This window comes from Bombyx mandarina, chromosome 05, assembly GCF_030267445.1.
Source record: "Bombyx mandarina strain Sakado chromosome 05, ASM3026744v2".
Lineage (NCBI taxonomy): Eukaryota > Metazoa > Arthropoda > Insecta > Lepidoptera > Bombycidae > Bombyx > Bombyx mandarina.
Genome location: NC_143212.1, coordinates 15,321,607 through 15,346,235, shown reverse-complemented (window position 1 = coordinate 15,346,235; position 24,629 = coordinate 15,321,607). Strand labels below are relative to the sequence as shown.

The 24,629-nt window shown below is 37.1% G+C and overlaps 1 protein-coding gene across 3 annotated transcripts in view; it reads right to left on the bottom strand.

Moving 5' to 3' along the window:
- LOC114242785 (cell adhesion molecule Dscam2) overlaps positions 1-24,629 on the bottom strand; it is a 264,526-nt gene that overhangs the window by 109,362 nt on the left and 130,535 nt on the right. For all 3 annotated transcript variants that reach the window (XM_089727900.1, XM_089727901.1, XM_089727899.1), the window contains exon 4: positions 10,778-10,920. In XM_089727900.1, the coding sequence (XP_089584026.1) occupies positions 10,778-10,920 (143 nt within the window). The remainder of the gene's footprint in view (positions 1-10,777; positions 10,921-24,629) is intronic.

The following is a 24,629-nucleotide window of genomic DNA, read 5'->3' as shown; positions in this document are numbered from 1 at the left end:
TCCAATTTCAAATAGGAGTAGAACTCTAACAACAAGTCTATGTACTAAATAGCGAATGGTAAATTAGCTAAATTAGCTATCTGCTAAATTAGTTCGTTATCCACCTTGCTGACGAATATCCACGCCATAGTATCTATCTCTGAACAAATCTACTCTAACAACAGTTTTCAGTGTTTTAATGAAACAAAAACCTTATTGTATTCGTATTAAGATATATTTTCTTACGTTATCTCAAGTCGAAGACAATCAAAATCACTTTTGCGCTTTAATCTTTACTAGAGGCCCCGCAGTAGTCGAAATTCGACTATAATTAATTGGAATTGTAAGTTTGTACACTATTATGATTGTATTTTATACTTCTATAATCACAAATTTCGCCAATACTACACTAAAAAAATATTAACAAAGGCAAACAATATTTAATCTATTCTCAATTTGACAACAGACGCCAAAAACATAAGTTTGACAATAAATAGTATGCATGCGTGTGTGCGTCAAGTACATGTTATGTAGTGTGTGTAATATTTCTTTATTGATTTAATGTATCTTTTATGCATTATTTTAAAAAAATATTAGCATTGTGCACTTCTTCTCTATATTCTCATTAAGTGTAGAAAATTTCATACTCCTCCGTCCGCGCAATTTTCGTAAAAAGGGATACAAAGTTTTTGCTTCACGTATTAATATCTTTATTATTGTGTTTATATTGTTTACGATGCGTCGAATACTTTATAGGTGTCAGGGTCACGTACGGTTGGGTGTACGATTCTAATAATTTTATCTAACAAATAACATAATAACAATAAAAAAGCGAATTCAAACCTTTAAAGCAGCTTTAATTATATTTATATCGTCTGAAGTTAAAAAGACTGTTCTCAGACCCACATCCCGTTTTTTTAAAGCCAAAACACATTTGAGGCTAATTAAAAGGAAACATAACGAGAAAAGTCTAGTAAGTCAATTCGGGGAACCACATTAAAAGTAAAAAAGAGAATGTGGAACGCTAAACATTTCTCCCGGACGAAGTTAATTACAGCAAAGGTCGTCCTTGGTACGGCAACAGCTGCTCTATACGATGGCGGTTTACATGAAATTATGCTTATTGACCAGCCGTACAACATCTAGGCTGTGTCGTTAGAATCTTAATCGACCGGCTTAAAGCGCAATAGACATCGTGCAAAAAAATAATTTGACCTATAACGCGCAACCGGGCTTAGCGATGAGATGAACCGCTGGTCGTATTCGATCCATGCTTTTTTTATTAATTTTTTTATTGCTTTGATGAGTGGACGAGCTCACAGCCCACCTGGTGTTAAGTGGTTACTGGAGCCTATAGACATCTACCACGTAAATGCGCCACCCACCTTGAGATATAAGTTCTAAGGTCTCAAGTATAGTTACAACGGCTGCCCCGCCCTTCAAACCGAAACGAATTACTGCTTCACGGCAGAAATAGGCAGGGTGGTGGTACCTACCCGCGCGGATTCACTAGAGGTCCTACCACCAGTAAATGCGATCGTGTAGGCCAATTTATTCATCAGATAATACCTGTGCCACTTTGCCCATGCGTTTTTTTTTTCTTTCATAAATTAATAATCGTATCTAACAATAAGTACGCTTTCTAAAATTACACAATTCATAAAAATAGAAGATAAAGAGATACTCATTTATGAAATATAATAACGAATGTCAATTTCGACTCTTCACATAAGATTTTTTCGGGCCGAAATGTGGCTTTTCGTTTCAAATTCCATTCCCTCAGTTCTAGTGAGTGATTAATGGCTTAGGCCATTCAAAATATTTAGTTAGAGCATTTTGCGCAAAAAACCTATGGTTCGAAATTATTAACAAACTTAAACAGTACACAGTATTATCGTTAAACAGTATACATAATTATGGCTGGAAGTAATTAAAACTGTATTACAGTCTTAAATCTATTCGATAATGACATTAAAACGATATTATTTGTATTGCATCTACCTCCAGACTAAGTCTTATTTTATTATCTTTGCCTGTTACCTTGCAAAAGTTTTATATTAGTCTTTGTTAAGGTAACAAATACTATTTATTACTTCTAATATTTAGTCAATGTAAGCCTATAAAGTATACAAGGTATTCACGAACGAATAAACGACACGACGAAGGAATAGCATCACGTAAAAAAACCTCATGAACATTTATTGATTTACATAATTATAAGTGGTACATACGGCGTATTGTAATCTGGCACGAATGAACACCATTCTTTAAATTACTACAAAGAACTCGCGTTTGTTAAGCAAAACAGCCATTGCCCAATACAAAATATTCGAGTTTTTGCCTTCACACTTATTTCACTTCGTACTGAATTCACTTTAATAGTTTATCCACTCATCAATAACAATAAAAAGTACCCTTTCTGTGTACGCATATTCATATGGACTACGGGATACAAATCGTTAATGAAAATTGGAATATTAACTCATCTGATATGTATTAATGGAGTGAAATCATTGATTGCGGTACACTCAACGAACGATAAGCTCGTTAGACTGGTTCTGTGGCCAGTCATTATCAAAAGTGCATCTCAATTAGAAATTTATGGTTCGAATTTCAAACTACATTCTGACGTTTTGTTTCTAATTTTCTGGAAAGAGAACGACGTCTGAGGATTATGATGTTTTAAATTTTGTAATATAGCTGTCGTGGTGTTAGCGAAGATTCCAAATTTAATATATATCACAACGTGTATGCCACCCACAGCCCTAGCTACAATAAAAGGTAAGACCTGAGATTGAAGTCCCAATTGACAGTCTGATAATTTTATAATCCTTTAAATGGGTAGAAAATAGGCAATAGAATAGGTACAATAGCTATCTATGGATGGTCACAATATTTACCATGAATAATAATGCAAATGCTTATAACGAAAGATAATCAGAAGGTACACAGGTGCGGGTCCCGAGCTTCCTCGAGTTACTGTCGCTAATTCTAATTAACTTGTTTTTCTCTCTGAATCCCTAATTCCCAACCGAGTTCACACGATAAACAAAATGATAGTACCTACATCTAATGCTTAGCAATCATACCTCAGAGTAGCGAACGGTAATATAGCTTTTGTACCAATGAAGGTTCCGAGCATCCACGCCCCAATAGTTTGTAAAAATTGTGAGATATATTAGCATAAGAGAAACCACGCAACTTGCCCTGCGTTTTCCGCGTATACGTGGGCTTCGGTTTCTTCACCACCGACGACCGAGTTGATCGCGAATCACAATACAAATGTCGATTTTGTAGCTCGCTTTCAAACATGGGAGATTAGTGATTCGGGGATTAATTACTCTGAGGAATGCTCTGCTGAAGTGCTCTGAGGAATTGTTCGAGATGTTACCGGCATCTCGTTTTTACCATCGCACCGCCCGCCAGCGGAGTAGAGTTCATCCATACTACCTGGAGCCACTGCGGTCATCCACAGTGCGTTTCCAGAGGTCTTTTTTGCCACGTACCATCCGGCTATGGAATGAGCTCCCCTCCACGGTGTTTCCCGAGCGCTATGACATGTCCTTCTTCAAACGAGGCTTGTGGAGAGTATTAAGCAGCGGCTTGGCTCTGCCCCTGGCATTGCTGAAGTCCATGGGCGAAGGTAACCACTCACCATCAGGTGGGCCGTATGCTCGTCTGCCTACAGGGGCAAAAAAAAAAAATTACATTATTTTAGGCAGCCATTTATGCGATTACACTTTTTCGCTTCTTCATTTTTTGGCGGTAATTTGAATAATGTCTTCTTTCTATACGATTATATTCATGTACTAGATGACGTACATACCTAGATAACGTTACAACATAGTATTAAGACTTAAAATTAGAATTGTAGGCAGCGCCTTTCATGTTGTGACTTCTATGATAGATTAGATATAGATATCGGTAGGCAGCGGCTTGGCTCTGCCCTTGGCATTGCTGAAGTCCATGGGCGACGGTAACCACTCACCATCAGGTGGGCCGTATGCTCGTCTGCCTACAAGGGCAATAAAAAAAAAGATATAGATAAATATATAGATAGATTTTGCATTTACGCCAAAAGCCTGTCAACGAATGCTTACAATCTCATACCCTCCATAAATTTCCAAGAGTAGTTGCCTCGTTTGCGATATTCCGCCACCCTTTTTGTTCACTCTTTAAACAATAGCCCTTACCCCGATCCTGTGAGCGTTCGCCGATAATTCCTCCCTCGCTCAAGTCTCTTTAAACGAAGCCCTTAACTTAATTTTGTTTAGCTCTCTGCGAGTTGTTAAATTTAATCATTCTCACGGTAAGCGAAGACTTCCCGGCGAATGTTTGATGTTTGACAGACTTAAGAGATTTGTAATTAATTTTTTTTCATGATATTATAATATCGCAAATAATGGTAGTCATTATTTTAGAGGTACACTGTGTTCAATAAGCAACACGTGCGGCCCGAAATTTTTCAGTTTATACTAATAAGATGGGCATCGCAAGACTTGATGAGATTTAATAAGCCAAGCTATTTCTTAAAGGTAAGTATGTAAGCAATTGAGTCAATATACGTATCGTACATGGAATTTACCAAATATTAAGAAACGAAGATTTGAAAATTCTCGAAAATGAAGTCGGGTGACGATAACAAAAAGATCGATGCCTTTGAAATGTGGGTGTGGCGGAGGATGCTACGAATACCGTGGACTGCCATGAGAACAAACGAGTCCATTCTAAGGGAGCTAAACATCCGAAAAAGGCTCTCTTCCATTTGCCAGGAACGTGTTATGAGCTTCTTCGGACACATCATGCGGTCTCCCAGACATGAATTAGAGAATCTCATAATTTCGGGTCGCATAGAGGGCAAGCGCGCCGTGGGCAGAACACCAGCCAGATGGTCAGATCTAGTAAGAGAAGCACTTGGTGGTAGTCTGTACCATGTGGTCCATGCCACCCATTATCGAACACAGTGGAAGAACGTCACGTGTGGTTGCGATCCTCAGTAGTGACGGAACGATATAAAAGAAGAAGACGATACCATATTATTATCATGAATTTACAAAAACAACACAGCGCACAATAAACAATTAAAAATTCGCCGCGAAGAATCTATAGCCTCTAAACTAAATGGTGCGGTAGTCAGCCAGTGGCTTTCACTACTAATTTCGGCTTCATGAAGCAGAAGTTTACTAAAACAATAAATATATAGTTTATGTTTAGTTTGTTAGCTTAACCAAAAACGTCAATATTGACGTACAGTTACTAGAGTTTCGGCTTCTGCCAGGGTGTTTTTTTTATTGCTTAGATGGCTGGGCGAGTTCACAGCCCACCTGGGGTTAAGTGATTACTGGAGCCCATAGACATCTACAACGTAAATGCGCCACCCACGTTGAGATATAAGTTCTAAGGTCTCAAGTATAGTTACAACGGCTGCCCCACCCTTCAAACCGAAACGAATTACTGCTTCACGGCAAAAATAGGCAGGGTGGTGGCTTCCTCAGGCTTCCTCAGAGCGTCCATAGTTTATTCATATATTGTATGAAACCAATTTTTTTTTTTGTTCAAAATCATTTCGATTGGATCAAATTTAAATTGCAATTTTACTTTTTTTCATACCCCTTCGAACATAGCCCGAATAAAAGTGTTTCGTAAAGGTCACGACCGTCATTCAGATCTGGGGAACACGATGCAGGGAGGTGTTACTTTTGTCATATAATCTTAAAAAACTCTCAAGTTTAGTACAGTATTAAAAGTTGAATTAATTGAAAGAGCAACTAATAATACTATCACTAATAACAATATAAAGCTATTCTAAGTGGACAAATACCATTTCTAAAGGCCGTTAATTTAAATGGAAATGCTTTCACACAACAATCAAAGCTAAAGGTGACCATAATTTTGTGGGGAATACTAGTGATAAGTAAATTTATCATAATATTCACCATTAATGTGTCTAGTGACACATTTATATTAGTGTACATTATTTTCGTATTAAGGAGACTATTGAGCGGAACCAAGGCTCCAAAGTGTTTGCAAAAGACGCGTCTATTGGGCAGAGCCACTTGACAAAACTGAAAACTGAAGATGGACGTGTAACGTCGAATAAGGCAGAGGTGCTACGGGAGATACGGCAGATATCACTTGGAGAGGCCTATGTTCAGCAGTGGACAATGGACAGGCTGAGATGATGACATTCTTTTCGTGGTCGATTATTTAAAATAACTCATTATGTGTGATAAAATCGCCCAGCTTACCAATTATTTTAAATCTATTACGTTCAAAACATAGTGTTCGAAAACACAATTAAGGCCGATTCCTAAAATTATAAAATCGTAAGCAGTTTCTCAATCTGCCATAAACATTAACAGTCAACTTGTCTTCGGAACCGCAGAATGTTTGTCGATATAAAGGAAAGCGCACACTGCGGGACTTTGTGAGACCGGCCAAGCGGCTTTTGTTCTGTTCCACACAAAAAGACCCCGTAAAGAGGCTTGTTCAGATGCGCCGTATTCGCAAATCGTCTGATATTGGCGTGGAGGGCCCATTTGAGCGGTAAAAGCTGGGTGTTTCTCTTAAGACGATATCACTAAACGATTAACAACGGTTTACTCATCGCTGATCTTTTAAAGTGACATTGAACACAAAGAGAACACTCGAACGTTTAAGTACGCGGTGAAAAGAAAAGATAAGGGGGTCCTAGTATAGCTATTTGTAAAGAACGTGCCGGAGTGATGTGATCTTGATTTAAATACAAAGCAATAGAACAGAGCTTCTTTACTAGTGGTAGGACCTCTTGAGAGTCCGCGCGGGTAGCTACCACCACCCTACCTATTTCTGCCGTGAAGCAGTAATGCGTTTCGGTTTGAAGGGTGGGGCAGCCGTTGTAACTATACTGAGATCTTAGAACTTATATCGCAAGGTGGGTGGCTCATTTACGTTGTAGATGTCTGCGGGTTCCAGTAACCACTTAACACCAGGTGGGCTGTGAGCTCGTCCATCCATCTAAGCAATAAAAAAAACACACACATACAATCTAAATGAAATTCTATATTTCGCACACTTGAAAAGCGAAATTCCTCGTTTAACAGCAAAGATTAAAGTCCCAACCCTTCAGATACTTGACCTACTGTATTGACACGAGCTGAGACGGAATCAATCTTGCCGGAATGCAAATACGATTCTTTACGTAAGGCGTTCGGGGGATGGCGCTAACATCCCGGATCGAAGCCCGCAATATTCCCTTTTGTGCAAGCCACGAAAAGGTCCGCTAATGGAATCAGACCCCGCGAAATCGTCGACTTTCAATTTCGTTGAGTTTTTTTTTTTTTTTTTCACTTGATGTTGACGTGTCGGTAAATTAATGGCGCGGATTTTACCCGTAAATTCTATTAATGTTTTCGACGTTGTTCGGGAATTAAAAACTTTACAAACCGAATTTTTATTTTTATTAAGCTACAGATCGTTTAACCAAACAAACAAGAATGTGTTTACGTATTAGATTAGAGGATTCATTAAAACATTTTCATTTAATTAAATAAAAAAATATCCAATACTAAATAATTGTGACCACATTTTGGAGATTGCAAACAAAAGAATTAACTCCTTGGCGAAAAGCTCCTTCAGTAAATTTTCAGTTCGCGCGAGTTATATTGAATTAGAATTCCGGTCACACAGAGGTCCCTTTAGCCGGTATATTGAATATAAACACACAAGTCACGTATCTACGTGTTTTTTTTTTCTCTTTCTATACAAGCGACAATGGGAAAAGGTCAGTGCTTATGGCCGCTCGTTTAGTGGACGAACGAATAAATAAGAAACGTGCGTGCCACGCTGTTATTGCAAATGAGATTGCTACATATGTGTAGGATAGGAGAGCGGGCAAAAGACTGTTTGCTAATGAAAATGTAACGAATCCGTATTATGAACAAGAAGACTTCGATAAAAACTTGACTTCAGTATTTTTATTTATTTATTGCTTTAGATACGTGAGCAAGCTCACACGCTGAGCTACCAGGTGTTAAGTGGTTACTGGAGCCCATAGAAATCTATAACGTAAATGCGCCACCTACCAGAAATAAGCAGGGCGGTGATACCTACCCGCGCGGACTCACAAGAGGTCCTACCACCAGTAATTACGTAAATTATAATTTTGCAGGGTTGATTTTTATTACACGATGTTATTCCTTCACCGTGAGAGTCAATCGTGAACATTTGTTAAGTACGTATTTCATTAGAAAAATTGGTACCCGCTTGTGGGATTCGAACACCGGCGCATCGCTCAACACGAACGCACCGGACGTATTTTCCTTTAGGCCACGACGACACAGTTGCTTAAGTTTCGAGAAATTTCTGAACAACTTGTTGCTTCCTAACAGACTATCTTGAATTATTGATGAACGATCCAGATTAATGGAGGATCTTCCACCCAACTTTGGTCGACAGTCCAAAAATTATCATACGAATATTATAAGTGGATTCAGATTAAGGGCCATTCAGAATTTACCACAGCTCATATTTTGAGACTTTATAATAATGGCACACACAGAAACAAAACATTACAACATTTAAATGATTACATTTTCCAATACCACATAAAAAAAAAACTTTACGTTTCTCTTGTATGCTTATTAGATCAATTCACAGCACTACAGCTAAACTCACGTCATCATGAATTTATGTTATTATATACCTTTGAAAGTTGTATAAGCAATATATATTTACACTTATGTATAGTATGTACTTTTGTGTATTTGTGTATGTGCTTAATTTATATTTCATTGCACCTACCAATATTTACTCTGCACTACCTTGGGTAGACTGGCAGAGAATTCCTTAGGAATTAGGTCTATCGATGTATATAAATACATTAAGTGTAATAAATAAATATTATAAATAACAAACAAAAAAACAAGTAATATAACCATAAGTCATTTTGAGATTATTTTGAAACTGTAGACATTTAAAAGTATTTTAAATACTGCAAAAACCAAAAGCTGCTTTTCTAGAGCGCACCAATAGAACAGTGGCCACTAAAACTTTTATAAGGGTCCCTGAACCTTTTCGCCTTCCGATAAATAATTCTAAATAGTATCACATCAACGCGCTTTTCTCGAAACTTGTTTAAGGACCTACAACGGACTTAATAGAACAGCGGTGTGATTTTGTAGTCAGGGTTACTATTTAGAATTGAATTTTGAAAATGTCTTAAGAATGGTATGAACAATAGACAATAAGTTATCTTTACTGGTGCGATAATGATTTAATCTGTAAACAGTGTGGTTTTTTTTCTTCAAAATGTGATTACATAGCTTTAGCAGCGGAACCATTATTACACCTATGTTGATATACCATTTTAAGCTAAGTATTCGTTTTTCGGCGATTATCGAAATCTTCTTTTTTTCCACCTTATCCCACTAGGTGGGGTCGGCACAGCTAATTTTTCTCTTCTATTTTTTTCTATCAGCCGTCATCTCAACATTCACTCCTCTCTCTTTCATATCGTCATTCACACACTCCATCCATGTCTTCTTCGGTCGACCTCTTCCCCCTCTACCTTGCACTACCATTTCCATACATCTCCTAGTCACATGCATCTTCTCTCTACGCATCACATGTCCATACCACGCTAACCGTCCGCTCCTTAATTTGTTGCTTACCGGGGCCACTTTCACACTTCCTCTGATATACTCATTCTTTATCTTGTCCATTCTTGTTACTCCACACATACATCTCAACATTCTCATCTCTGCTGCATGCACTCCTCTTTCATGTTTTACTTTCGGCGATTTTCGAAATGCCAACAAATAGATAAGTATCCAATAAATTGATGATCTGAGTTCTCTGATTATTGTTATATTTAATGTTTTTTTCCGAATGTCCTATTACAGTTTTTAAAATGGTATTGGATATATATTAAATATTTAGAAGTTTTTAACGAGTAGCTCAAGACGAGGATTCAAGATGAAATATCTTTTGCTGACAATGGGACAAAAATCGAATCGTAAACTTTTAATAAAAAATATTGAATAATAAGTAATGTCTTTGATGATTTAATTTGAGAGATAAATCTAATAAAATAGGATTGAACGAAATTTGAATAAAGGCAGATCAACTTAGACTTCGAGCCAAATTCATGGGTTGCTGACACGTTTTATAATAAAACTTTACCATTTTTTTATTGCCTATGTGGACATCAAATACGTAAATGCCACCATCCACGGTAGGCAGCGAATTGGCTCTGCTCCTGGCATTGCTGAAGTCCATGGACGACGGTAACTACTCACCATCAGGCGGGCCGTATGCTCGTCTGCCTACAAGGGTAATAAAAACAAAAGATGCGTGATGTCGTGGGACACCGGATAGGAACGAAGTTCCTTATTGTAAAAATATTAATTTTAAGTTCTATTCGAGGTATAAATAAAATAAAACTGGAGGTTTCGCAACAACCCGCGGTCATTCGGTAACGTGCGAACTCATTGTGGTACACTTTATTCACGGTTGTTTGCATAAGAGTTAGTGTATTGCGCGAACGAATGCTCGAGATCGTGGTCAATGAATGTTAAAAAAATATGTAATTTTTTGTACGTTATTACAGAGTTAAGTCGTACACTGTGTGCATTACTAATCTGTACGTTATTACAAAGTTAAGTCGTACACTGGATGCATCGCTAATAAAAATCTTACGCTACGGACGTTTTTCCCGGTTAGGGTACCCCTCCGCATCGTCTCATAAGGAACTTCGTTCCAAAAACTTGAGACTTTTTGTAATACATTGCTTGTCATGAATTTGATTACAATCACTTACCAGCCTCCAGTCTCATATCTCTGGATAGTATGACGCCTACAGTGCTGGCTGCCCGACATCTGTATACCGAAGCGTGTACGTCGCTCCGGTACTGCTCAGCCGGGAACGGACTCAACCAGAGTGTGCCATTGGGCAGCGCTTCTCTGCGAACAAATAGATTGTTAACATAACATACCTAATTTTTTTTATTGCTTTTATGGGTGGACGAACTCACAGCCCACCTGGTGATAAGTGGTTACTGGACCCCATAGATATCTACAACGTAAATGCGCCATCCACCTTGAGATATAAGTTCTAAATAGGCAGGGTGATGGTACCTACCCGCGCTGACTCACAAGAAGTCCTACCACTAGTATTACGCAAATTATAACTTTGCGGGTTTGATTTTTATTACGCGATGCTATTCCTTCACTGTGGAAGTCAATCGTGAACATTTGTTGAGTACGTATTTCATTAGAAAAATTGGTACCCGCCTGGGATTCGAACACCGGTGCACGCTCAACACGAATGCACCGGATGTCTTATCCTCTAGGCCACGACGATAAATCTGTAGATATTTAGGCAGCGGCTTGGCTCTGCCCGTGGCATTGTTGAAGTCCATGGGCGACGGTAAGCATTCACTATTAATTGGGCCGTATGCTGCCTGCCAGGAAAATAAAACAATACATATATTAATATGAAATCTTTGCATTTCTGAATATCGTACGAATACTCCAGCCGCAATTTCTGTGGCATTCTACTTTGAACGATAGCACAGCGGTTATTCCAACGCAATAGAAAGCATTTTCATTAATTTAATAATTTCTAAGTGCTCCGTAAATACTGGACAAGTAGAAATCGAATTTGTTGATTCCTTAAGAAAATAAAAAGGTTATGACATCATAATTTGAATGCCGCCTCACTCTTCAAGATATAAATCTGATGTTTCAATTGAATTTGACAAAACGTTTTACTTCACTGAATAATTGGCAGTATGGTACATAGTGCTTATCTGCGTGGGTATATAATACTATAATACCAGTTAATTCTGGGATAATACTCAGAGGACGCTGTTAGACCATCACTCAATAAAGTATCACCATTCTGTCATTTCCTTCGAGCCATCATAGTTTAGATTCAAATCCTCACTTAAAGAACACTTTACAATTCTCAATTCACTTCTTCCGTTTCCCTTCAGATGATCCGTTCGCTGTTTCGCTTCGAGTAGATCCATATACTAACTAGCTCCGTGTCATCTCTGCAACGCTGTTATAGTCGATACGACATCCCTAGGATTATCGAAAACATTCCTGACAAGTCGAGTAGTTTCGACCTGTGTTTCCACTATTTTGCAACAGGTGGCGTTGTACTTCTCGAGCGTTTTCGATTTTGCTTGTTATTTTGATATTCGTTTCTGCTATTCGACGATAGATGGCGTTGCCCTTACCGACGTAACAATACCCAGAATTAACAACATCAAAGTCATCGCTCTCTTCGGTGTTCATGTCATAGTGACCATTAATGATCAGAAATTATTTTTACTTGTGTATCTGTGCATTTATAATTAGTTTTAATCATTTATTTCCTTCTTTTTTTTTTAATTGATGATAATTAAATGGTAATAATATTTTATTGATTTTATGTACACAATACATATGGACTGATTTCTGAAATATAAGATTCTTATTTTTTATTTTTTATTTAATTAACTTTATTAACACCTAACGTTTATAAAGTCATGAATCCTCATTCATTCATCAACAACAAATTCTTATAATTGCAATCGTTCCTTTTATTCAGTTAGTTTCATTTTCACAGTACGCGGAACTGGGTCGGTCGACTCGTAAAACGTATTCTTTGTAGTAAAGGACTGCGAATCACATTATACACATTAGCCGTCCTATGCGGGGTCCAAATAGTAAAATAAAAACATAAACAAAATCTACTAGTCGCTATTACAGGCCATTTCAAAGTAGCGAATTCGGTTTTTTTTATTGCCCTTGTAGGCAGACGAGAATGCAGCCCACCCGATGGTGAGTGGTTACCGTCGCTCATGGACTGCAACAATACCAGGGGCAGAGCCAAGCCGCTGCCTACCGCTTTTTAATTGTAGCAAATGGTTGGTGTCTAAAGGTTACCGGAGTCAACAGTGACTTAGAAACGTCAATGATGTCGGTCTCGTTCAGAATCCAACCTCAGGTCTCAAAGCGGTATGAAGTAATGATGTCCATGGGCTCCAATTAACACTCAATACTGCATGGCCTCTGAGCTCATCGAAGTAATGAAGAAATTATCAAATACGAATGTGTTACTAATTTAATTTTTAAAAAATATTGCATTTGGATCTAAATAGTCACTGCTTTGTAGTATTTAGTATGGTTATGATTTAGTAAACTTGATTGAAGACTATGGTAGTTGTTTGTCTTAAGGTGACTGGAAATACATATTCAATGTGTTATATTTTTGGGCTTCCGTAAGCACTCGGTATAAGATCAAAACACAGCATCGAAAATATAAAAAATAAACGTAATTTAATTAATAAGCCAACGAGATTAAATAGTTTTTTTTTTATTCGCTTTAAAAACTAGCAATCTTGATTTAATCCGGACGTCGCAGTAATGCTAAACATTCCACAGAATCAATTTCATCCACAATGGCGATTAATTCATTAATTAACTCACAATGAACTTTGATCGTTCAGAGGCAGCTGAGCGTTCAATTTAATTAGAATCAGAAATCAACGGCAGACTAAACCTATTCAATATCGAAATAACATTTTCTAAGCACATCAGCTGCTCGAAACATATACTTCGTTAATTAATCAAAGACGTTTATTCTATTACGCATTAGATTTATGAATGGCAAACGCCTTCGAATGAATAGGGATGTCCAAAAAAGATTAATGATTATTTTTTTCTCTTTTTGTTGATGAAAACGCAACGGCCTGCTTTTTACGGAAAACACGGTCTCAATGTAATCCTGGACTGAAAGCCATTTATACGGGTCGAGAATAGACGGGTGTCTTGTGAGATTTTGACTTGGGTACGGGTAACATAATATATGATATTGATCGGGCGATATTTCTCGGACTTTCATAGTATCAACCTTTTTTTTATTTTATTGCTTTGATGTGTAGACGAGCTCACAGCCTACCTGGTGTTAAGTGGTTTCTGGAGCCCATAGACATCTACAACGTAAATGCGCCACACACCTTGAGATATAAGTTCTAAGATCTCAAGTATAGTTACAAGGCTGCCCAACCCTTCAAACCGAAACGCATTACTGCTTCACGGCAAAAATAGGCAGAGCAGTGGTACCTACCCATGAGGACGGACAAGAGGTCCTACCACCAGTAATTACGCAAATTATAATTATGCGGGTTTGATTTTTATTACACGATGTTATTCCTTCATCGTGGAAGTCAATCGTGAATATTTGTTGAGTACGTATTTCATTAGAAAAATTGGTACCCGCCTGGGATTCTCCAACTCGTAACTTATGAAGAATTTAAAATATATTTAGAGCAGTAGCTCTCGCTGTTTTCGTGGAAAGTGGAAAGGAAGAAAATAGACTATCTGGAGATGTATTTCTGGAGAAGATTGCTCGGGATTTCGTAGACCGAGTTACGCACAAACATCTCGATACTTCTAGAACTCGGCATCAAGCAGCGTCTTTCTATAGTACTGTCTCGAATGGCTCTCTTACGCTATACGTACGATACGTTTTGCCACGAGCTAGCCGGTCCATAGAAAGCCTAGTCATGCAAGGAATGGTAGACTAGAAAACAATAGAAAAAGCCCGACAAAACCGAATCTTACCTCGCACATTAAGAAGCTCTAAATAATAGCCTTTGGAGAGTTTATCAAGCAAATTCAAATCCGAAAAACTATTAATTTGCATAATTATAAACAGTAAATCGCAATCACGCATGGATGGATCTCACATCCTGCATTTGCGACGTGAAGCGGTCATACTATCCGCTTTGAAAGGTAACTTTATTGGTGGTAGGATCTCTTGTAAGTCCGCGCGGGTAGCTATCACCACCCTGCCTATTTCTGCCGTAATGCGTTTCAGTTTTAAGGGTAGGGCAGCCGTTGCAACTATACTTGAGACCTTAGAACTTATATCTCAAGATGGGTGGCGCATATACGTTGTAGATGTCTAAAAAAAATCCTCTGATAAGATCCGCCAAGAAACTCAGTGGGAAGGCAGAAATAGGTCAGATAGTGGTATATGCGTGCCTTCAATGCGTACTAGTGGTACTACCAATGACTAGTAATCCTAACTAACAACACACCTAATGAAAAATAACCGCGCTTTTCATACCGTGAACACAACACTAACTTTGTCCCATACCCGATTTAGATATTTATAATACATTCAACCACGGTCGTTTGCTTTCAAATTTAATTACAAACAAACAAAGCCAGTAGAGTAACAATAAGTACGTACTCGTGCATGTATCGGGAATTAATTAATGTGCGCTAACTATGCAAATAATTTAATTTGGAAACGTATATGGGATTTGGCGTGCGTTAACAACGACATTTAATTAAGATGTAAGAAATAATTTGAGAGGCACTGGAAAATTGAAGAGGTATAACGCTTTTAAACAGATAATTATGTCCAAGGGATTGGAAGGAGAACCTTAATAATAGCCGGCCTCCGGTAGAAGATTCGTCCTCAAGAAGGAGATATATATTAATTACCTTGAAAATTTCATCAGATGTTGTCCAGTAATTTTTGCATGAAACATTAAGAGACATCTATCCATCCTCACAAACCTTCTGATGAATTAAGTTAGTAATATTATTATACACTAGCGACCCGCCCTCGCTTCGCTTCGGAAAGATTAAAACACACATGAAACCAAAAAATAAAAAAAATAAAAAATTAAAAAAAAGTAGCCTATGTTCATCAGGGACAATGTCGACTTCTAATGGAAAAAGAATTTTTCAAATCGGTCCAGTAGTTTCGGAGCCTATTCGAAACAAACAAACAAACAAACAAACAAATCTTTCCTCTTTATAATATTAGTATAGAAAAAAGATAAAAAGATTAATTTCGTTAAATCTACCATTTACACCACCTGCATAACTTTGCTACATATTTGTAACTGTAACAGTTGCAACTGCAACTGTAACTGTAACTGTAGCTATAAGCGTAACAGTAGCAATAACTACAATTATAGCTACATAACAGTAACATGGGTATGAGTAATATATAAGTCACACACCATTTTGATAATTCCAAATAAATAGTGAACTGAAATCTGAATACAAAATATCGGTAGAAATATATTCTTTATTACCATAACTATTCGTAACTGGGCGTTCTGAGAAATAAACTTCAAAGAATTGAGTATTGTTCAAGTCAAAGTATTTTACTTGAAGAAAATTGGTTCGGAAACTTTGCCTTGTTTCTCAAATCAAATTTCAAATTTAGTTGTAATAATTTCAAAGCATTGCTTTTTTGGTGTATAGTCGCACTCACTGCGCACATAGTGTTGTGTTTAACCAACAATAGTGATCACAACATTACGAGTAGATCAATCGTACACCTTGAAACATAAGAGTGTAGTAGTTTTTTATTGCTATTCATTGGAAAACGACATGTCTACATAATGCACCATTTTTGAGCTGTGTCTTAAATCGGCTATTGATACCCCCGCGCCTTAGAGCTACGAGTGAGTATGTATAAATTATTCGCTCTATTGAACCCGGTACAATTCCTTCCAAGCGTCCAAGTGATCTCTGCGATAAACAAAGCTAGACAGCGGCAGTGAGGCAAGCTGCGTGCAAATTGACACCACCGGCAAGTTATCGATGACGTAATATAAGGCCCATTTCTGATCTCCAAACTAACATTAGAGCCCCGAAACAATTACAAGCATTCCACCAATATTTGTTCAACAAGACTACCCCTTCCATGTGGAGTCAAAAGCAAATATCCATTAGTTAAAAAATGAATAAAAAAATTAATGTAGTACAAAAAATGCTTAAAATGACTTGACTTCATAAGGTTCTACACATAAATTCAGAAACATTAATCTATCATCGTATTTCAAAGGAAAATATTTTTTAATCATACGACTAGTCATAAGCAGGAGCTATAAATAATTAAGTTTCGATCAACAACCACATCTCAGAATTACCGCACCATAAGATCGAAAGCTCAACTTTAATACTGGGAAATTGAACCTTAAGGCTTCGATTCATAGATTTGTTAATCAAAAAGTTCAATTTCTAAACTCACTGTTATATCTATTTGATAGGTCGTATTGTGACACCTTATTGGAATTTTTACCAATACACAGCCTATTTCTGAGGCACAGTCATGCGTTTTAGTTTAAAAGGCAATGCATTTTTAATTTTGGCATTTTAATGTATGTATGCTCTGGTTCAAAAATTTCGACTTTATAATATATCTCAAAGTAAATACCGACTTATATTAAAATGTCTGTCGGAGCCGTAAAATCGTCTGAACCTAAAAAAGCTTTAAGAATTCTATCAAAAGCCACCTATTAGTATTTACTAGAATCAATAAACACCACCTTCATTTTCATAGCAACTATTCTACCCTTCAAACTGAAACGAGTGACTATCTTACCCTATATAAGAATAACAATCCGTCTTATTATTGTTCAACTAAAATTCCTATTTTGCATTATTTGCGATTCACGATTAAATTTAATAATAATTGAATTACGGTAGAATTCTCTTATACGGTAACGAAAGATTTAAAATGTACGTAACTTATAATCAAGTACTTCGGACACGTGGCCCGACAAAATCCTGAGAACTTGGAAAAATTAATAGTTGTAGGTCACGTGGAAGGAAAGAGAAGTCGAGGAAGATCGCCAACCAGGTGGACGGACATTATCAAGGAGGCCACAAACACCAGCGTCCCGGACGCCATTAAGCAGGCCGAATGCAGGCAACATTGGAGGAGGCCGGTGCAAAAACTGGACCAAGGTGGTCACGACCCTCAGTAATGAGGAAACGACAAAGAAGAAGAATAATAAGATCAATAATTGAAGAAAATAAACACCAAATTTCAGTCAACCCACCAAACTATTACATAAAATTTCAAACAAACACGAAACCGCATCGAAAACTCTCGAAATCTTACAACAAACGTTCAATTTGTACCGAACAAGTTAGACCGAAATTTAATTAGCACCTTCAAGGAATTAATTAAAGATCTTACAACCGCAAAATAATATTACACACTCCCCTCTTATAGGTAGGCTCGTGTTAATTAATATAATTAAACGTTGTACGCAAATACTTGGTAGTGACAGCTCTCCTTAATTACAGAGACTTCCTAATGACGTGCCTGTGTCCACGACTACGTGAGTCAAGTGAAATTATAGATGGAATATTTTACAGTAGTCTTTTCAAATGTCCTGCCATTAACGTTTGCAGAAAATAAAAGATGTAAGAAAGTGGAATGTTGTTCCTATAGATGGCCAAAAAAATGCCTTCCATATCGTGTGCCATGCCGGTAATCGTGACGTATCTGCTGGATGCGAGCTACGTAAGATGATCCCTATGGTAAACCTCGAGAAAGGTCTTCTTAGCAGTAGACAACGTTCACAATGAGAATTTACTCATACAAAATTATCGTTTGATTTAAAGTTGACTTTAGATTTTCATGTTTCTATAATAATCAATATTTTCATTCATTTTGTGTAGACGAGATCAAAGCCCACTTGATTCTAGGGACTTACTTGAACTGATAAAGGCCACAAGGTAAATGTCATCGCCCACATTTGTTTTCAGTTCGGACCGAAAAACCCAAGCCCACTGAGTTTCTCGCCGGATATACTCAGTGGGTCGCGTCTCCGATCCGATGGTAGATTCTGGGACGCACTGCTCTTGCTGGGGCCAGTGTTAGCAACATTCCCGGTTTGAGCCCCGTGAGCTCACCTACACGTCAAGGAGAAGCTGAAATAGCCTCTCAAAGGTATCAGCATAGGTAGGAAAAAAAAGAAAGGAAAAACTGTGGTAGCAAATCAGATGAACTCATAGCACACCTTTCTATTGCTACTTAAGATGATATTATAAGATGACTATACTGTAATCTAATACTACAAGACATAAGAAAGTAAAGGACGAAAGGCAGCGTCTTAAATGAGAAGTCGGTATTTAGAAAATAGCTGGTGTCATTCAGAGGAGCGTGACCCGTAATTGAAAAGTATGGCAAGACTTAGGCGAGGTCTTAGTTTAAACGCAAAACAAACCTATTGAAAAGCTTAACAGTTTAAAAGCTAATTTTATAAGAGATTTTTAAATAATCTGTTACTGGTGGTAGGACTTTTTGTAAGTCCGCGCGGGTAGGTACCACCGCCCTGCCTATTTCTGCCGTGAAGCAGTAATGCGTTTCGGTTTGAAGGGCGGGGCAGCCGTTGTAACTATACTGAGATCTTTGAACTTATATCTCAAAGTGGGTGGCACATTTACGTTGTAGATGTCTATGGGCTCCAGTAACCACTTAACACCAGGTAGGCTGTGAATTATAATGAAAACAGATGGATTCGAAAACACATTTGTTTTAAAACACTATACAAATAATAGGATTTCGACAGGTGATGCTATCTATTACAAAAGCTACTTGCGGTTGGACTCCAGAGTAAGGAGGAGCTTCTTCGTGAAAAGTGTCGTTTGAAGAATGACCGCTCTTCGCACCCAGCTGGGTAGCGAAAATTTCTTAAGGCTAATTTATGTTTATTGCGTAGACGGGTGAAACATCTGGTGTAAAATTATTAAAACCCATAAAATGTGGATGCCTACAGTTACCTTGAGACATGAGGTCGAACGGTCAATTCCGTTGTTTTTTTAATTTTTATTGCCCTTGTAGGCAGACGAGCATACGGCCCACCTGATGGTGAGTGGTTACCGTCACCCATGGACTTCAGCAATGCCAGGGGCAGAGTCAAGCCGCAAGCCATTTAACAGCTGTTAAATGGTAGGCAGTTTAGTAATGACAGTTTCGCGACAAAAAAAAACAAAAGAATGTAGTACCAACCCTCCCGGGCTACTATACGCTTTAGCGCCAATAAGGATAAGGTCTTTGTTGAAGCTTTCGTTTTATTGTTATAAATGTTATATGACTTATTAGTATATTAGTATGTCAGTATGTATAATGATATATAAATCGAATAGTTATTTCACATTTTATTGTATGTATATACCTATTCTATAATAATGTATTGCTAATAGTACACCGCAACATACCTGCTATATCTTTTATCTTTTCCAGAATTTCTGCAAATTAAACGGTTGTCTGGAAGAGATCTCTTTTAGCGATAAGACCGCCTATTGTACAAATTCACCTGCTTGTTGAGTGTTTTCTAATGTTAATTGTGTTTTGGTGTGCAATAAAGTGTATTCTCTCTCTCTCTCTCTCTCACTACGGGGAGACAGGGTTGAATGCACTGGCAGATATTTTAAGTGTACTCATTCCCGTTGAATTTTTATTTCCTCTGTAGACAGACAAGCACTAGAAACACCTGATGGTGTGTGGCTACCATCGCTCATGATCATCATTAGGGTCAGGAGAACAACCAAGCCGCTATCCCAATAACTCTCACAAGCCATGTTTGATACTGTTGGATGAAACGTGGCAAGGAAGATCACTAGAAACAGACTGCGAATGAATGCGAATGATAGGCATTGCAATGATAAAAAGGAGTTGGCTGAGATCTGCGCGTCAGTAAAAACTCGTAAAAGTACACTTGCAAGACCCTTTAGCCCGAAAATGGCATGAACAATATAATAATATATATGGCATTACATAGTTTTATCGTTAAGCTGCTTTACTAAAAGGACAAGGTACTAACAAAAGAAGAAATGACATTCGAAGATGAACCTTAACTTATTGATAAATCTTTTACATTACATGTGTAAATACAAATCTCCTTGCGTTCGCCTTTCTCACTAGGTGAGATCAACATTTACTTCGTGTCTGACGTCAACTTTTACAAAGAATATGCTTTAGAATAGAAAATAAGAATACAAATCAATCGAAGAGTTAACGACAAATTTTTGTCCATCTATAATCTATACTAATATATAAATCTACAGTGGTTTTTACGGATGTTCCGTTATAACTACTGAACCATGCATTTGATTGACTTGAAACTCGGTATCCATGTAGAAAATACATGTACTTAATGGACAGGCTAATATTTATATGAGTTTTGGACTCCCTAGTTAGTCCCAGTTGCGGGGGCGTTAATGATGAGAATCTTTGGGGGGGTGAGAAATAATGCTAATTTTAGATGCCCAGCGAAGCGGGCGGGTACAGCTAGTAATAACTAAAAACACAAACCTTATCGAATCTTAAATTCTTATTAATGTATTCTTAACTTATTGTTTCAACTTCCAAAACCAATACCTTCGCTCGCATATCACTTCGACGTAAGCAGAAATAATATTTGCAAGTGTAATATTGGAAGGAAATCTGACTTACATCCTAATCGTACGTAAAACATGAATAATTCAACTGGGGATATTGAATTGTGGCAGGGACCTACAGAGGAACGTCGGTCGTGGAATAAGAGTTTTCAAATTTAAGATCTCAAAAAAGTTCCCTCAGAAACTACGAAAACGAAGCTTGGGGACTTTATGGTAAATTTCAGTGAAAACATTCAGAGTTAATGCCTTAATCTAACAACCACAGAGTCTTAGAGCCCAACAGATTCTATTTATTACATCACATCAACTCACAAAATTGCAGTTGATTCCCACTGTAACATCATAATCCTGCTTAATTTCAAGTGAAATAAAAAAACCACTGCTCTGACATTTACATAATACATATAAATATTTGGTTAGTATACATTGAAATGGTACAAGAATATTTTAATGAAACACACAGACGCACCTATAAGTAGGTCCAAATAAACAATTATTTCCTAACAACTAGAAATTTGCGGTCAAATTAACACATGTAACAACTTACAAAGCAATTACTATTGTTCCAAATTCCATTTCGAGTGACACGGGTCCGAATTGTCCCTTTAAACTTCGCCAACAAATACAATGATGGCATTATGGAATAGGGCAGAACAAACACGAATTCATCAGGGTCTCTGTATCAATTCACCAACTATAGTTAACGGGGTCAACGAGTCTAGTTGAAATTCAAACTAAACCCTATTGGGGACTCTGTAAATATTCGTTCATGTTAAATTAGAAGAGAAAGCGGAAGCCCCAAAGGCTAAGCTTATGTTAAATTTATGAAAATTTCAAATTTGTTAACGTTAAACATAAAGACGAACTTCTATTTGACCCCATCAAGATTCACCATAATTTACTCTGTTCTTTCAAAAGCGCACGTGAGTATATAACATGTTCCTAACCATTTGGCCTTTGAGATCTGACATCACAATTTGGAGAGGTTAAAGGGTGAGACAGCCGTTACATATTATAATACGATTGAGATTTCCACCTTATGTACTCAGGTGAGTTGTGGCATACACATTGCAATCTCTATCGACTACAGTAGGAACTTAATACCAGTTGAACCATGAGCCGGTTTCCCCGTCTATACATAAAAAACATCCAAAGGCCGTAATTTTTCTTATATTAGTGCATATTTAATAATATGCTGACATATCCGAAATTATCCGTCAGCAAACTAGGTGACGCTCCTGGTATCAGCATGGAATCCACCATCATGCAGAACGTGCAATTTAAAGATGATTGCCAAATTCGGAAGAAACAAATCAAACTCTATTTTTGCAAACTGTATTACTGTAAATTTAAATATTTCAACAAAAAAATGAAAGCCATTATATATTTGACCTTTAGCGCAAATTTGAATATTTGATACTTGAGAAACAATCTACACAGTAATTCATAATATGCTACCTAGAGCACTGCGAACAATTTTACAACTAGTAAAACATCATCTAAACTAAACCAATAATCATTGCCTCAGGCATTAAGTCCGCCATTGTACTTATGTGCATTAAGTTGAATAAATGAATAAATAAATAAATAATCGACGTTTTAAAAAGATCAGATCCTCTTGTTTTACGCCATATCTCATCTATACATACGTATCCCCATTATGTAGTGGGCACATAAGGCTGGTTTTACGAGCCGCCCACAAGTTTCAGTGTTTGCTCTACAAACAAACCCGCTATGGTCATGTGAAACAATTTCGTTTACACATTAATGAGATCCAACCACATCAACTCTTTAGATTTGACTAGCAAAGAAGTATTTTATTATTGCTTTAAGTAAATCAAACAATCAACATTGGAAAATGAAATCAAAATGTCAATCAGATTGTATAGGTGCTACCTAATTCAAACCCGAATACATTCATGTCTTATCTGCCAAAAAAATGTGCTTGCCATATCTCTAGTCCTAAGACTCTGTCATTTGCTACAAAGAATAAAAGCTTATCTAATTCGTTATATAACACCGGACATTAAATACTGGACCTAATACTCTGAATGGATTTTGATGAAAACGATAAAAATGGATACACCCGTACATTCTAAGAGAGAAAAATCTGGAAAGCTTCAAAGATTACAATGAAATAGCGCCAGTTATAAAAGCAATTCCTTTTCCACATTTCATGCGGCTTTATTTTAAGGTGTTCCTTTTGTTGGACAAATGAGCGGTCCATATCTCCACACTGGGGTACCCCGGCAATTATGAGCAGGATAATATTCGACGAAGCCACAAATTTTCGCTACGCTCACGAAAATATGATCAGGATGTCTTTGGGTTATTGGAAGACTTCAGAACCATTAGCACATAGTATTGAAGATTTTTAATTTTTGTGTATTCTTTGAGGTGAACTAAATACGTCAATATAATAACAAAAAAAAATAAAAATTAAAAGTTGTAAGGCGATGTTGTTTAATCGAATAAATTTTATTTATTTATTTAGGAAATATGAGTAGCGTTTGGATAACGCCCTCCAGCATGCACTAGCAATGGATTAGAATCATATTTATTTTATGTTTAATGTTTTCTGCTGACCAAAGGTAACAATAACAAAATAAAAAGGATAGGGTCAAACTAATTTTCCAAAGGTAAAAGTCGACTTTTCCAATATCTTTGGAATCGGAAATATGATGATTAATTTCTCAAACCCGAAAAGACTGAATCGCAAAACAGTTGTTTGTTTAGTACCGTGCGACTGTCAAAGTGTAAATACATGCTAATCGAGATAGGGCCGTTTTATGCGTGAACAAATTCCGCAGCCAACATAAAGGTTGGAATAAAGGCTCTGAGGCCCGCACTAAAGTTAAATTAAAGGACAAACGCGCACATCTATATACGGGATACGTAATTGGAAGTTATTTTTTTTTGTGTTCCCTTTGTTTTTGACATTATCATTTTTTCTTTGTTTGATTACTTTAAGATTTTCTCCTGTGTCACAGGTACACTTGCTAGAAAAGAAAATGGTAATTCAGACTCCGACTACAAAAAATGTGCTGAACAAAATACTATCTTAAATCCGTAATTGAATACGGTCCTCGGGTCACAGTAGTCAAACTTCTAGCTACTAGATCGCTACAGCAATTAAGGAGTCATTTGTGTAATGCATTTAAATTACTTTTGTCGTAGTCAACTCCCGATAATCACACACCGTGGGCTGGCATAATAAGAAATGGAAATCATGGAATATAATAATATAATTTTCTGTATTTTTATGAAATTGACATGTAAATCCACCAGTTATCATCGCAAAGAACAATGGCAATTTTTTACCTGAATGTTTTAAAAGGCGTCTTAGATTAAGACATAAACGAAACTTCATCATTTTATTTGCTCGTTTTTTATACGATGTTAGATTTACGTGGCAAAGCCACGAAAAAATGTTAATTTAATAAGCTTTTAAT